Source organism: Chaetomium tenue (genome assembly GCF_020726465.1).
Source record: "Chaetomium tenue strain MPI-SDFR-AT-0079 chromosome Unknown F5144scaffold_3, whole genome shotgun sequence".
NCBI lineage: Eukaryota > Fungi > Ascomycota > Sordariomycetes > Sordariales > Chaetomiaceae > Chaetomium > Chaetomium tenue.
In genome coordinates, this window is record NW_027117331.1 from 1,138,669 (window position 1) to 1,151,686 (window position 13,018).

Below are 13,018 nucleotides of genomic sequence, written 5' to 3' on the forward strand. Positions count from 1 at the left end.
TGGCTCCGGCGGTCGCGCGAGACAGGGTGAGCTGCCGGCGGCAAGGTACTTACCTGGTAGCCAGGCAAGCACGGCAGACTAGGTATCTTTGAAAACAATAGCATCGTTGGGATAACAGGACAGCCTCTAAAAAAGCTCCTTTTGGCTTGTAGGCTGCAACTCTCCTTCCCCGAAACACATTCCACCCTCATCTCTCTGCTTCCATGTTTCCCTCAGAACTATCAGATTCGTATTGGGCGGCCAAACAAGCGCGGCTCTCACCCGCTGCAACAACCTTCGTTCGAGAATCCACAGATCAGCAAGCCCAAGCTGGGCTTTGAGGGTGTTGTTGGGCAGCATTACACGCCCAGTGGGATGGCTGGGGCTCCAAGAATGGAGGAGTTGGCGGCCAGTCGTGTGTCGTCTTGCGAGCCTTGTCTGTATTTACACATTCATGGTGTGAACCCCGCATGGAATGCTCCATCGACGGACGACTGCCTATTGGGCTCCCAAGATACTCGGCCCGCAGTTGCAGTGTCCTCCTATCTCCTGACGTTTGGCAAATCTCGTTCGGTTGGGTTGGTGACTCGTCCATGGGCGGCTGAACCCAGGCTAATGTCATGTTGTTGGGCATGGCTGTCCTTCCGTCAAAGAAGAGTCATATGCCAATCAAAAATGGAGTGTCTCCGCGACAAGCGATCTGGTTGTGTGGGGAAAGGGAAGGGAGGGTTTGACGCGGACGTTCTAGCCAGCCGATGTAAGCCACTGGCCAGATTGAGCCAGTTGAGATACACATTCAGCAGCCTGCAGGCCGTACCCTGGCGGGGCAGAATCACAAGGCTGGCCAAACTTGGCTACTGTTGGACGACTGACAGCATGCGGTGCATAGTCCAATCTAGCCTCTCATCTATTAGAGGTAGCTTGGGTTCGAGAGGGGTGTCATGAGGAAACTTTCGGGCTCTGGGGTTCCGATGTCCTGCGGCAGGAGCGGGGGTTGGGTTGCTTTCGCCGGTTTCACGGCCACTCAGTCAATGGTAGCGGATTGAGGGTGCGTGGTAATGGAGAGAGGAGAAGGAACCAAGACGAAGAGAAGAGGACGGGGAGAAAACAACGGGGAAAGGGGGCCTGTGCTGAGGTGCGTATAGAAGGGTAGAGACCCCTTCACTGTCGTTTCAGACTAAAACGAAGAGCAAGTCAGAACTCTGGAACATATCCCAAATCCCCTACCGAGAACTGGCCTTTTAAATTTTCCCCTCGAAAACCTCCTCCCAAGACAACATGGCCTCCGAAGACCCGACCGAAGCTGTCCCCCACGATGTGGTGTGCCCATTCCCCGATCTCGAACCTACAAACGACAACCTTCCCTGTGGTCAATACAGGGTTGTTGGCGAAAGGATGGTCCCCCCCGAAACAACGGGAAGGGACAAAGTCCAGGTTTGGTTGAATTGCGAGGTGTGTCTTTAACCATGACCTTCCATCCAGTCACTCAACCTGCTTATGTGCACCCGGAACCACCCAACCTAATTCTCTGAACGCAGCCGCTCTCGGATGGTCTCGTCAAACGCATCGCCAGCATCCAGCTCATCACCGAGTCTCACGGCCCAGGTTCGGTCGGAGACCCATCCTCAGGCAATTGGACGTGGTTCGAGGTTTGCATTGTCGGCTCCACGGAAAGTGGCACAAAGGAGCGCCGTTGGATGAGCCATGAGAATGCCTTTTTAACGAATTCCCATGCTTGGGTACGTCTCACAATCCATATTGCGCTATTTACAGCCGTAGCCACGCAAGCCTATAAAGCTAATCACCACCGGTATGCAGCGCGAAGGCAGAATCTTCGGGGCCGAACATGGCTTGCTGAAGTTTCTCAAGGAGTCGCCTCTCAAGGTAGGCGCTTCTGGGGCGAAACTCGCAAGAGAAGACTTTGCTTACTTTGCCTCCATCCTAATAGGAGAAAAGAATACAGGTGCGGGCCTATGCCTATTTTAATTGGACAATTGCTGTGCGCCGGGTGTTCTTGGTGTTTAATATTGGTTGTGAAACCTGTAAGCCCATCCAAACCCCCTACCTACCTACCACCTACGTCGTGACTCTGAGCTTACAAAGAATGAATAGTCACACAAGACCTGCGTCTGGGGTCGGCGGCATGTAGCCCCATACTGGTCGCTGGGCGAACAGTGGAGGCACCCACCGACGAGCTGCTCAAGGGAGGGCCTGGTGAGAAGGTCAGCTACCAAACGGTCGCCGAGGGCAAGATCGTATCCGTCTCTGAGAATCAGCCTGAGAATCGGCCTGAAAATCAGCCGAAAATTGTGATCTACAAGGCCGCCAAGTTGGAAGAGATGAAGGCGATCAAAGAGCCACCCGGGATTCCATTCAACCGTCTCCTGGTTGTGATGGATGCGAGTGCTTTCAACAAGCCCGAGGATTACCGCCACTTATCGTGGGATCAGGCGGTCGAAGACTTCTGGAATGAAGAGGCGGACAATCCGTTCCATTTGCTCATCCGCTTGGGTCACGAGGGTGCGCTCTACAAACCACCTCACAGCAAGAACAAGAAAAATCGCCAAGTTCTCATTTTCGACAGTCGAAACCCTCAAGGCCATTTCCTCCAGCCTTACTTTCGCCGAAAGGGGTTCGACGAGGAGGCTCAGAGAGCTCTGGAGGGCAACCTGCAAGCCGCCTATCTTGCCGGTCTGGCTGCCTCGCTGGCAAAAGAATCTGAAAAATCCCTTGAGTGGCTTTGCGAAACACAGGTTAAGGAAGCCGCAACCATTGCGTTACGCTGGTCTCGCCGATATGCAGCTGCCATCGAGTCGGCCCGGCGAGGAAAGGAATCTCCACGACCGCCCACCTGGCAGAGCATGAAGCTGGAGACCAAAAATGACCCTGTCCTCATCCCTATCCGCCTGGAAGATGACAGAAATACCAGCGGATCCTTGGTCTTCCGTGCAATGCCTTACAATCCCATAAAACACGCCGCGTGGGATATTGTGAGGAAGGGCCGGGAGGCTGTGTTGTCCCTGGTGCCGACGGCCCGCTTCAAGGGCCTCGCTACCGCTGACAGGAATGAAGTCGAACGCTTTCGCAGCATTGCCCATGAGATACAAGACTATGTTGATAAGGGCAAGACGGATCCGAAACCGAAACCTCTGTCCATTGCCGTGTTTGGTCAACCCGGATCGGGGAAGTCCTTCGGCATCGAGCAGGTCATCTTATCCATCATGGAGGAGTGCGGAAAGAAGGACGAAATGAAGACGCTAAAATTTGACCTCTCCCAATTTCAGCAGCCCTCGGATCTCCAAACGGCGTTCGAGACAATCCGCGACCAGTCGATGAGGGGCAAGATGCCTGTCGTCTTCTTTGACGAGTTCGACACCACCTTCAATCACGAGCCTCTCTACTGGGTCCAGCATCTTCTCAATCCCATTGAGTTTGGAGAATGGAAGACCAAAGCCGGAACTAAAACTCAGTTGGGTCGGGGCATCTTTGTCTTCATCGGGGGTACGGCCAAGACGCGGGATGAGTTCAGGGACCCCAAAAACGACAAAAAGCTAAAGGGACCTTCCGCATCGTGTAGCGACCCCGAAGATAAGGAGGACGAGGGAGAAGCCGACTCATCGTCGGTGAGTACCCCTCCGTCTACGCCGGGCGGTGTGGCTCTAGATCGCGAGGCCCTGGAAACGTTCCTCAAGGAGCAACTAGGGGAGGAGAATACGGCTCCGGGAAGGCCCATCGACGTCGAGATTTCGGGCAAGAAGAGCTACACCCACCTTGTTGATGACTTTTACAAAGTTCGGGAGCAGACGGTCTCTGGGAAGACTCCACTTGTCTTCATCCACGGCTTCGATACGGAATTGACCAGCTCAACCGGCGACGGGAAGTCGAAAACAGAGCCCCTTGGGTGGCTAAAGTATTTCTTGGCCCCCATGCAGGACGGGGCCTTCATGGACGGAGGATTCTCTCGACCTCTGGGTCGCGCCATTTTTGTCTTCATCGGGGGCGAATCCGGTCACATCAAAAGTTTCCTCGACTGCCAGGATGACCAAAATAAGGACCAAAACCAGCACGCAGCAGACGTCTTCCGGAGGGCCAAGGGCCCAGATTTCATGAGCCGGCTCCAGGGCTATGTTAAGCCAGATATGGGGTCCTTCGACTGCCTGAAGACGGTGATTGAGAGGTACAAGGATAGTGGCAAGGCCAAACCCCTCTCCCTGGGCTTCTTTCAAGATCCCGAGCCCAAACAGCCGGACCAGACTCCCGAGGATCCCCAGATTAGCACTGCTAGCAAGGGCACTGAGGCAGACAAATTGCAGAGCGACAGACGGAGCAAGTTTGTAGCCGTCGTGGGTGACCGATATGTTGACATCCTGGGGCCCGACAGGGTGGATGAGAAGGACGAGATGTTTGTCCTGCGACGTGCAATATTGCTTCGGTCGATGCTCGACAGGCTGCCGGAGAGCCCACAGAGCCAGAAGATCAAGCTGAACGACAAGGTCCTGAACGCACTGCTAAGGGTACCTCGTTTTCACCACGGAGCTCGCTCCCTGGAAGCCATCATATCCATGAGCAGGCTGACCAAGGGAAGCTGGAACTATTATAAGGAGCTCAACTTGAGCGAAGATGAGAAGCTTCAGCTGGGATTGCATGTCGACCAGAGAGAATTTGAGGCGCTTTTGAAAAAGAAGCCTCTTACCCCGGAGGACGAGACCGACCCTATCCTAGTGAAGCGCAGATTCGAACTTCAACAGCACAGCGTGAAGATCATTGGTGTGGTACCTTAATGTAACAACACACAGGGAGACGAAAAGTGGCGGTCTGACTGAATTGTGTTATTGCGGAAAAGGCTAAACAAACAGAAGGCGATGTCACTGCGTGGGTTAAGCCCGCGCAGGGCGGAGCTGGGCGGTCTGAAAAGGTGGCGCCGGAATACCGGTGCCCGCAACAGGTGATCATCGACAAGGGGAAACAGGGCCTTTAAACTTGGTGGCAAACAACTACAGTTAGCTAGTATCTAGTCCCTAACAGATAGATAAACACTACCTTGAGAGAGAGACCTTGATATTACAAGCTAGCTAGCGCGTTCGGTTGCGAGAGACAAGTGGCATTAAGGCGAAGCACAGGGGCACTACAAGTGCCGACTCAATTCTGCTAATCGTAAGATGGGGAGAAAGGAGGAGAAGCTGGAAGAGCTCTCGCGATACAGAGGCGAAATGCAAGAGCAGGTGGCGCGTGCACTCAGTAACCGGCTGCTCACCCCCCCCCCCCCCCCCCCCCCCCAATTGGCGGGTGAGCCGGAGCCAGATGCGCAAGAATGCAATCTTCCCCCCACGGGAAAACGCCCAGACAACTTGAATGGGTTCCGGACAGGGAATAAGGAGGACCTTGATGGCTGCCAGGAAAATACTTCTCCTGCAGGCGGCCGTACTTTGTGCCTTGGCAAGTTGGCGCTGCCCGATTGGTCCGCTTCTCAGCGGCGTTTGTGGTGTAAGTCGGGGTGGAAGTTGGTTAAGCTGAGCAGATCGTGATCCTGATAGCCTGTGATAGGAGGTATCCGGCGTCCCGGGGCGTCTTAAAACCGCCCTCCCGCTTCCGTAACTCTCGCCTTGACGACCCAGGCCTCTCTCATTCGTTTGGAAGACTCGTCAAGACAGCAAGTCACCGTGACACCGACATCGTCCTCCACAAACCTCCCACTCTCGTTCAACCCATCAAGATGAAGACCTCGGCCGTTGCTTTTCTCCTCGGGCTCTACGCCCTGCCCGCCTTAGCCCAAGAGCTCGCTCCCTCGCCCACCGAGTCCATCGGCTGCGAGCCCCACGGCGACCACTGGTAAGTTCAACCTAACCGCACAGCACCCCTACAACAACATACTCACCTTCCCCTCCCCACTCAAACAGGCACTGCGAAGGCCCCCGCCCCCCCGCCGCCACCACCTCAGAACCCACCACCTCTCCCCCTCCCGCCGTGATCACCACCACCACCACCACCACCGCCGCCGCCGATGACGACCACGATGACCACTCACACCCCGACGAAGCCGGCACGGCATCGCTCGCCCCCAGCCCGACCGAGTCCATCGGGTGCGAGCCGCACGGCGACCACTGGCACTGCGAGGGCCCGCGGCCGCCGGCGACCGAGACCGGCAGCGGCGGTGAGGGCGAGGGTGAGGGTGCTACCGAGACCCCGACGCCATCCTCCTTGATTACCGTGGCCACGACCGCGACGACAGAGGCGGGTGAGCCTGCGTCGACAACCTCGAGCGCCGTTTCTACGGCTGGGGCGGCTGGAGGTCCTGCTTTTGCTGCCGTGCCTGTGCTTGGGTTGGCGGCGTTTGCGGTGGTTGGTTTGTGAGTGGGTGGTTGGATGTTTGGGTCGTGGGTTCTTGTATCTAGATGTACTAGTTGGATGGCCTGGTCTGATTGCAGTGGTGGAGGATTGAATTCTTTTGGTTCGGTTGAGGCAGTAATATTTCTGCCCGAACCACTTCTGTGTATCTTGTATTTTGTCTCACAATGAAATGACTGAGCGGCATCACCCACTTGTACCTACACTATTACCTGGGTGTCCCGGAGAAAAAGTCAATTTGTGTCAGCCACTTTTGAGAACCGCAACCACGCGAGAGATACTTTCCAGGGCATGGGCGTAAAGGACATACCTAGAGTTCCAGTCTCGAAGTCGGTGGTCCGCCTGGATTCTGTTCGATGTTCCTTCAGGCGTTAACCCAATACCTGTCCGCACTACTTGGGACCATTCCCTAGCCCTCTCCCATGGTTGTGGGTCGGGTAAGTTTGCCGAAACAAGACGATTTCCCGCCCCAAGCCCGGGACTGTGAAGCATATTCGGGTATGCAATTCATGAATCATGGAGCGCCGCCCACTCTTCCCTCCCCGCCATCCCACCTCATGCTTCCGGTTTCCGGGACACCATTAACCAGGGTTCGGGGATGAATCCCACGCGCCTGCCAATTTCCAGGTTCAAGGTATTTTTTGTCAGGCAGTGCGTCCGCGAATGTGAGCCAACCACTGCCGGGGGGGTCGGCCCAGCTGAGGCCATCAAGGTTCTCCCAACACCTTCCCTCCTCCCCTCTTGCCCCCTTGGCACATTGGCACCTTCCCTCCACAGTCGATACCGACACCACGAGAGGGGGGTAGTGGAGCATTTCCAGGCTGATGAGCCACCTTTTAGGCCGCCTGAAAAGTCAAACGAACTTCTGAGGTCTCACCAACCCGCTCGAGTGGCGCCAGCATGGACACCCAAACGGCTCCTGTTCCGAGTTTGAAAGTTCCGAGTGGATTTATTGTCCTTCTTTTTCTGCCATATCTGCTTGGCACTCCGCTCGCCTAAGTAATAAAGGAACAAAATAACAGGATTTAAACTACAACAGGAAGTCAAGAGAAGAGAGAACGACACGAACGTGGGGGTGGGCGCATGGGAGAAGACCAAACCAACCCACACCGAATGGCCCGGGCATGGATGCATGTTCACCAAGGTTCACCATGCCCAGCCCACACCAGTCTATCAAGACTTTGAAGGAACAGCTGAGGAAACACGAGGCAGGAAGAACAACCTGATATAATTGATATACCTTCTCTACTGTGCTGGTCTTACAGTTCACCCCCCATTCGACCCCATTCGAAGTGTTCCATATTGCAACACTGGCATTCTTTCCTCCAAGCCCTGAACCTTGCTTGGACTTGTACCTGAACACCCCAAGCTAAACTGAAAATGCGTCTTCCGGGGGCGTGGAAGCGCCATGCTTTCCCGCTTACACTCCTGGCGGCCACGGCCAAGGCGACTATCACAAGTCCGCCAGAGAGGAGGCAGGAACCTAGCATCACAGCGATTAGCGACTGTCGGATGCAGCAGACTGACCAGTAAGGGCAGGCCAAAAACACTCAATATCCATGGTTGAGATATGTACTGATGCGGGAGTAAAGATACTGCATGGTGGGTGCCACCGGATATCGCGTTCTCGCGCCCGGAACTCCAACTTCGGAGCTCGCATCCTCATACACGGACTGCCACGCCCATGTCGCAGAAACGTATGTTAACACGCCCCAAAATATGTGGTTTGATTTCCCTAACAAAACGACTCTCGTCTAGGTGGTGCATGAACCCCAACGGCGGCGAAGTCCAGATCACCTTGGCTACTCCACCACCCAGCATCACGGCAGTCACTGACTGCCATCTGAGCGAATCTCAAGTGTAAGTGGCTGCGTACCATGCACCCTCCGGACACGCAAATGAAGCTAACACTGCCATGTAAATAGGTACTGCTCGTCGGACGCCACCGAGTTCCGAGTCTCGGCAACGGTGACGGCGAGCTCGGATGTGCCGCCGGCATACACGAGCTGCCACAGTCACGGCACGGACACGTAAGTAATCTTCCCGTTCCCGCTGCTTGTAAGCCGATTCTGATCAACCGCGCCGTAGATATTGTCTCGAGCCATCGGGGGACGACGTCCAAATTGTAAACGAGTCGGAAGAAGCCGAAGCCGATACAGGCTCCGACGAGCCAACCGAAGAAAATTGTCACTTCCACGCCGGTGTTGAGTGCGTTCTCCATCGTATTAATGATTCATCGGTAAATAGCTGGCTAATGGTGGGATCAGGCACTGCGTGGGCGGCAGTGGCGGCGCTCGCAGCTGCGAGCGGACAGACCGCGAGTACAATGTCCCCCTGAGAATTGGTCTTCTCTTTGCTATCTTGGTCACCAGTTCCATCGGTATGTTGCCTTCGTCGTTTATTCGGCCCTAGAAGCTCACCCAGAATAGGTGTCTTCGCGCCTATCCTTCTCGCCAAGTTCTTGTCCGCCAGAGCAAACACGGTTCTTTTGATCATCAAACAGTTCGGTACTGGTGTGATCATGTCGACCGCTCTTGTGCATGTAAGTGTTTAAATCCGCCGGACAACGCCCACCTGTGCCTCTACCGGAGCGCTGACCCCTTCCCCAGCTGTTTACACACGCGGAACTCATGTTTGGCAACGAATGTCTAGAGGGGGTAATGTACGAGGCGACCACGGCCGCCATTCTCATGGCCGGGCTCTTCATGTCCTTCTTCGTCGAATACCTTGGCTACCGCTTCGTCAAATCGCGGGCCAAGAAGGCGGCAGCCGCTCAGAGTATGCAAGGCGCCGTGATGTCTGTACAAAGCATAAGATCGCTGGAGTTGGTCAGCGTGTACATCATGGAAGCCGGCATCATTTTCCACTCCCTGCGTGAGCCTTTTCCCCAGCATTCCCCCCTTCAAGAAACCGTATGCTAACCGCCTCCAAGTCATCGGTCTCACCCTCATGGTAGCGGGGGACAGCTTCCTACTGACCCTCTTCGTGGTAATCATCTTCCACCAAATGTTCGAAGGCCTCGCTCTCGGTACGCGCATCGCCGCGCTCGGCTCCGGCAGCAACTCCAGCTTCACCCTCGGCCACAACCACACCCACCCCTCCCCCATCCCCGCCACCAAAGCCACCAGCGAGAACAGCACAACCGCCACCACCCACCCAGAAGACTCCACCACCACCTCCCACACCGAATTCAGCGACGCCGCCCCTCCACTCTTCCACGTATCCACGGCCAAAAAGATCTCCCTCGCCGCAGCGTTTGCGCTGGTCACACCCGTCGGCATGGCCATCGGCATCGGCGTGCTGGACGTCTTCAACGGCAACGACCCGCAGACCATTGTCGCCATTGGCGTTCTGGATGCCTTTTCGGCGGGCATTCTGCTGTGGGTGGGCGTGGTGGAGATGTGGGCGGCGGATTGGGTGTTCGGGGGCGGGTTGACGGATGCGGGGGTGGTGGTTACGGGGCTGGGGATGGGCGGGTTGGTGGCCGGGATGGTGGTTATGAGTGTGTTGGGGAAGTGGGCTTAGCTTGCTTGACGACATGTTTAGGTTTGTTGGAGGGTTTTCTATGGTAACTCTCTTCAACGGCCGGACGGTGCCCTCCCGGTTCTGTATACTACTACGTCGATCAACTGCTCCCGGTTCTACAAGTTGGCGCTGGGGGCGCTTGAGCCGGTTATCAGACACCACTCCCGAATATCCACTGCCCAGGCCGAGGTGCTCAACAGTAGGATGTGGTTGAGAACCTTGATAACCGGGTGGGACATTCTCAGTCAGGGGCAGGGATCCTGGCCATCACGGTCCTCAACCCACCACCAATATTCACCCACCGGACAGGACCCCGACTGGCTGTTTGGTATTTTGCTTCAATTTAAACTTGGAAAGCCCATTAGAGAAAGAAATACCACGATTCAAATTAACGGCCTACTACGTGGTAAAAAGGCACCCCAAGACGGAGATCTTGTCATAGATATACCCTTGGTATGGAGTATATGAAGGCCAGAACTACGGGCCATGGGGGTCGTCAAGGTGCCTAAGTCACTCCTACCCCTAAGGGTTCTCGGGAATGCCACATTAATATTGCTAGCTCACTACCGCGCGACTCCTCTGGTGACTACTCGTAGAGTGTTTGTCACATTGTGCCAGTTATCCAGCCCCTATCCCGTCGAAGCTCACACTGCGTCCCCCTCCCAAATCCAACAACATGGCAACACCCAGTCAACCACCAAGTGACCCTGGCATCCCGTGTCCGGATGGAGCTCACCTCCACGATATCATCATCGTCGGGGCCGGCCCCTGCGGCCTTGCCGTTGCCGCGCGCCTGTGCGAGCAGAACCCGGCCGCCCTCTTCACGGACGAGGAGCACCGGCGCTTCCACTGGATGAAGCGGCACGGCAAGAAGATGGCGCTCCAACGAGACAGAAAACACCGCGTGTCAACAGCGGCGGGTGCGACCAGCGCCCGCTCCGAATACAACATGGTCGTGCTTGATGCCGAGCACGATACCTGGATGGGGCGGTGGAACCACCTCTTTAAGACGTTTGGTATCAAGCATCTGCGCAGTCCCATGTTTTGGCATGTTGACCCGAACGATCGCGATAGTCTGCTGTCGAAGGCCTACGAGCAGGGGCGGGAAAAGGAGCTGTTGGAGATTAAGAACTGCGTGGGGAAGGAGGTCAGCAAGCACCAGAAGAAGAAGCGGAGCAAATACGTCGGTGGCAAGTAAGTAGTGCTATTATTGGCAACCACAGAGGGACGCTTACCGTTGTTAAACAGAGGTGAATCCCGAGTCCACATCAACGAGCGCGACCGAAACGACTACTTCAACCCAACCCAGGCGCTGTTCCGTGACCACTGCAACGACGTCGTCAGCCGCTACGGTCTCAACGCGTCGACGCTCATCCGCAAGGAGCGGGTCCTCGACATCGCCTACACGCCAGTCCCCGGGATATCGGTGGCGGGCGAGAAGATGTTCACCGTCCGAACGAACCACGGCATCCGCTACGCGCCCATCGTGGTCGTCGCCGTCGGCCCCGGCAACCAGCCGTGTATCCCTCCCATCCCGGGCATCAGCACCCCGAACCCGGTCACCAACATCCATGTTTCCGACTGGACCCCTCCACAAGTCAGCCACGCGATGCAGCTGAAAAGGTTCCCCTCGGAGTCCGTCAGGAAGAAGATCGCGGCGGGCCGCCCCACAAACATACTGATTGTAGGGGGCGGGCTGACCTCGGCACAACTAGCCGACCTAGCGGTGCGCCACGGCGTGGGGACTATCTGGCGTGAGTCAAGTTTACGTTTATTTGCTTCTTCCCCCAAACCGCGCGACTTCCTCCCACAATACTCCCGACAAGATGAGTCCAGTGCCATGACCTACCGCAATTCCCAGCCTTGCCTCCGTCCTCCCCAATGAAATGACTGCCCCCATCCCCGTCCCCTCCCCCATCCCCGTCCCCTCCCCTATTCAATCCCTTCCCCAACCCCTTCCCCAACCCCTCCCCCAACCCCCCTATCCAACCCCTTAAACCAACTCCCATCCCACTCCCATACCCACCCCCCAACTAACCCCCCTCCGCAAAAACCAGACACCACCCGCGCCCCCCTCCGCACCAAACCCTTCGACGTCGACCTCTCCTGGATGGGCAAGTTCCGCAACACCGAACAGGCGCGATTCTGGCAAGCCTCGGGCGGCGACGCCGAGCGGCTGGCCCTGCTGCGCGCGGCGCGCGGCGGCGGCAGCGTCACGCCGACTTATGGTCGGTTGTTGAGGGGGCATGTGAGTACGGGGAGGGTGAGGTTGTTGGAGGGAGTGCGGGTGGTGGGGGGGTGGTTTGAGGATGCTGATGGGGTTCGAGGGGGGGAGGGGGTGTGGTATGTCAAGACGGATAGTTTGGTTGTGGAAGAGGGTGGTGGTGGGCTGCCGGCGATGGATCACATCTATTTTGCGACGGGGGTGGAGTCGGACTTTGCCAAGTTGCCGTTCCTGCGGACTATGCTAGAGAGCCACCCTATCGAGGGCCACGGGGGCTTTCCCTGTCTGAACGACGATCTGATGTGGGAGGATGGCGTCCCGTTGTTTGTGGCCGGGCGGCTGGCGGCGCTGAAGCTAGGCCCGTCGGCTCCTAACCTCGGGGGCGCGAGGCTGGCGGCGGAGAGGATCGCGTGGGGGGTCGAGGAGGTCGTGTGTAAAGGGCACGGCCTCTTCTATGGCGGCCAGGGTGGCATGTACCAGCCCGAGGAGGATGAAGGGCTCGCGGGGTACACGTCGGGTGCAGGAAACATGTTCAGGAGCCTCGTCGAGGCTTCGGCATGATCAGCCCGGGCCCCGTGGGGTATACTACTATAACAGTCACTCACTCTCTTTTACCTAGGTAGTTCGATACAGGTCGGACTGTAGACCTATCAGTTACTCTCAATATTTGGGGCACGTCCAATCCATGGAAATGAGATATTGGTTGCTAGTTAAAGAGCGACTAATTCAGTATGCGCAGCAGGCGCATGTCAAGCTACCCCTGGCCTAAGAGTGCTAAATCATGCCCACCATCTTGTCAATCTCCCTTCCTCCTCCATCCAATTGCGCTTGTAGCAGCATATTTAGTGCTAAAAACGTCAGTACCTAGCAAACCAAAAAGCCTCGGTAGTAGTGAGGGTGGGACATGGTCAACTTACGCCGCAGCTAGAGCAAGAGCAGCTGTCG

The 13,018-nt window shown here is 56.4% G+C and overlaps 4 protein-coding genes across 4 annotated transcripts; all 4 read left to right on the forward strand.

Moving 5' to 3' along the window:
• Positions 1 to 1,257: 1,257 nt before the first annotated feature.
• Positions 1,258 to 5,219, forward strand: F5144DRAFT_610938 (uncharacterized protein; the record flags this gene model as incomplete). The annotated part of the gene is made up of 6 exons (XM_066791677.1): positions 1,258 to 1,299; positions 1,518 to 1,718; positions 1,798 to 1,863; positions 1,943 to 2,021; positions 2,092 to 4,751; positions 4,823 to 5,219. The coding sequence occupies 6 exons, from the start codon at positions 1,258 to 1,260 to the stop codon at positions 4,955 to 4,957; spliced, it is 3,183 nt and encodes a 1,060-aa protein (XP_066644431.1). The 3' UTR covers positions 4,958 to 5,219.
• A 390-nt stretch (positions 5,220 to 5,609) lies between these two features.
• Positions 5,610 to 6,449, forward strand: F5144DRAFT_167273 (uncharacterized protein). The gene is made up of 2 exons (XM_066782590.1): positions 5,610 to 5,808; positions 5,877 to 6,449. Exons 1-2 carry the CDS (start codon positions 5,693 to 5,695, stop codon positions 6,328 to 6,330), a joined length of 570 nt encoding a protein of 189 aa, XP_066644432.1. The 5' UTR covers positions 5,610 to 5,692; the 3' UTR covers positions 6,331 to 6,449.
• Positions 6,450 to 7,324: 875 nt separating this feature from the next.
• On the forward strand, positions 7,325 to 9,951 carry F5144DRAFT_167333 (uncharacterized protein). Its single transcript, XM_066782591.1, has 9 exons — positions 7,325 to 7,853; positions 7,917 to 8,021; positions 8,083 to 8,184; positions 8,250 to 8,354; positions 8,413 to 8,532; positions 8,592 to 8,704; positions 8,754 to 8,866; positions 8,934 to 9,198; positions 9,257 to 9,951. Exons 1-9 carry the CDS (start codon positions 7,705 to 7,707, stop codon positions 9,847 to 9,849), a joined length of 1,665 nt encoding a protein of 554 aa, XP_066644433.1. The 5' UTR covers positions 7,325 to 7,704; the 3' UTR covers positions 9,850 to 9,951.
• A 574-nt stretch (positions 9,952 to 10,525) lies between these two features.
• On the forward strand, positions 10,526 to 12,634 carry F5144DRAFT_600912 (uncharacterized protein; the record flags this gene model as incomplete). Its single annotated transcript, XM_066791107.1, has 3 exons — positions 10,526 to 11,043; positions 11,098 to 11,603; positions 11,907 to 12,634. 3 exons carry the CDS (start codon positions 10,526 to 10,528, stop codon positions 12,632 to 12,634), a joined length of 1,752 nt encoding a protein of 583 aa, XP_066644434.1.
• Positions 12,635 to 13,018: the final 384 nt, after the last annotated feature.

Coding starts and splice junctions, on each gene's coding strand:
- F5144DRAFT_167273 (XM_066782590.1), top strand. CDS start 5,693: ATGAAGACCTCGGCCGTTGCTTTTCTCCTCGGGCTCTACGCCCTGCCC. Junction 5,809..5,876: donor GAGCCCCACGGCGACCACTG/GTAAGTTCAACC, acceptor CCACTCAAACAG/GCACTGCGAAGGCCCCCGCC.
- F5144DRAFT_167333 (XM_066782591.1), top strand. CDS start 7,705: ATGCGTCTTCCGGGGGCGTGGAAGCGCCATGCTTTCCCGCTTACACTC. Junction 8,355..8,412: donor CACAGTCACGGCACGGACAC/GTAAGTAATCTT, acceptor ACCGCGCCGTAG/ATATTGTCTCGAGCCATCGG. Junction 9,199..9,256: donor CATCATTTTCCACTCCCTGC/GTGAGCCTTTTC, acceptor ACCGCCTCCAAG/TCATCGGTCTCACCCTCATG.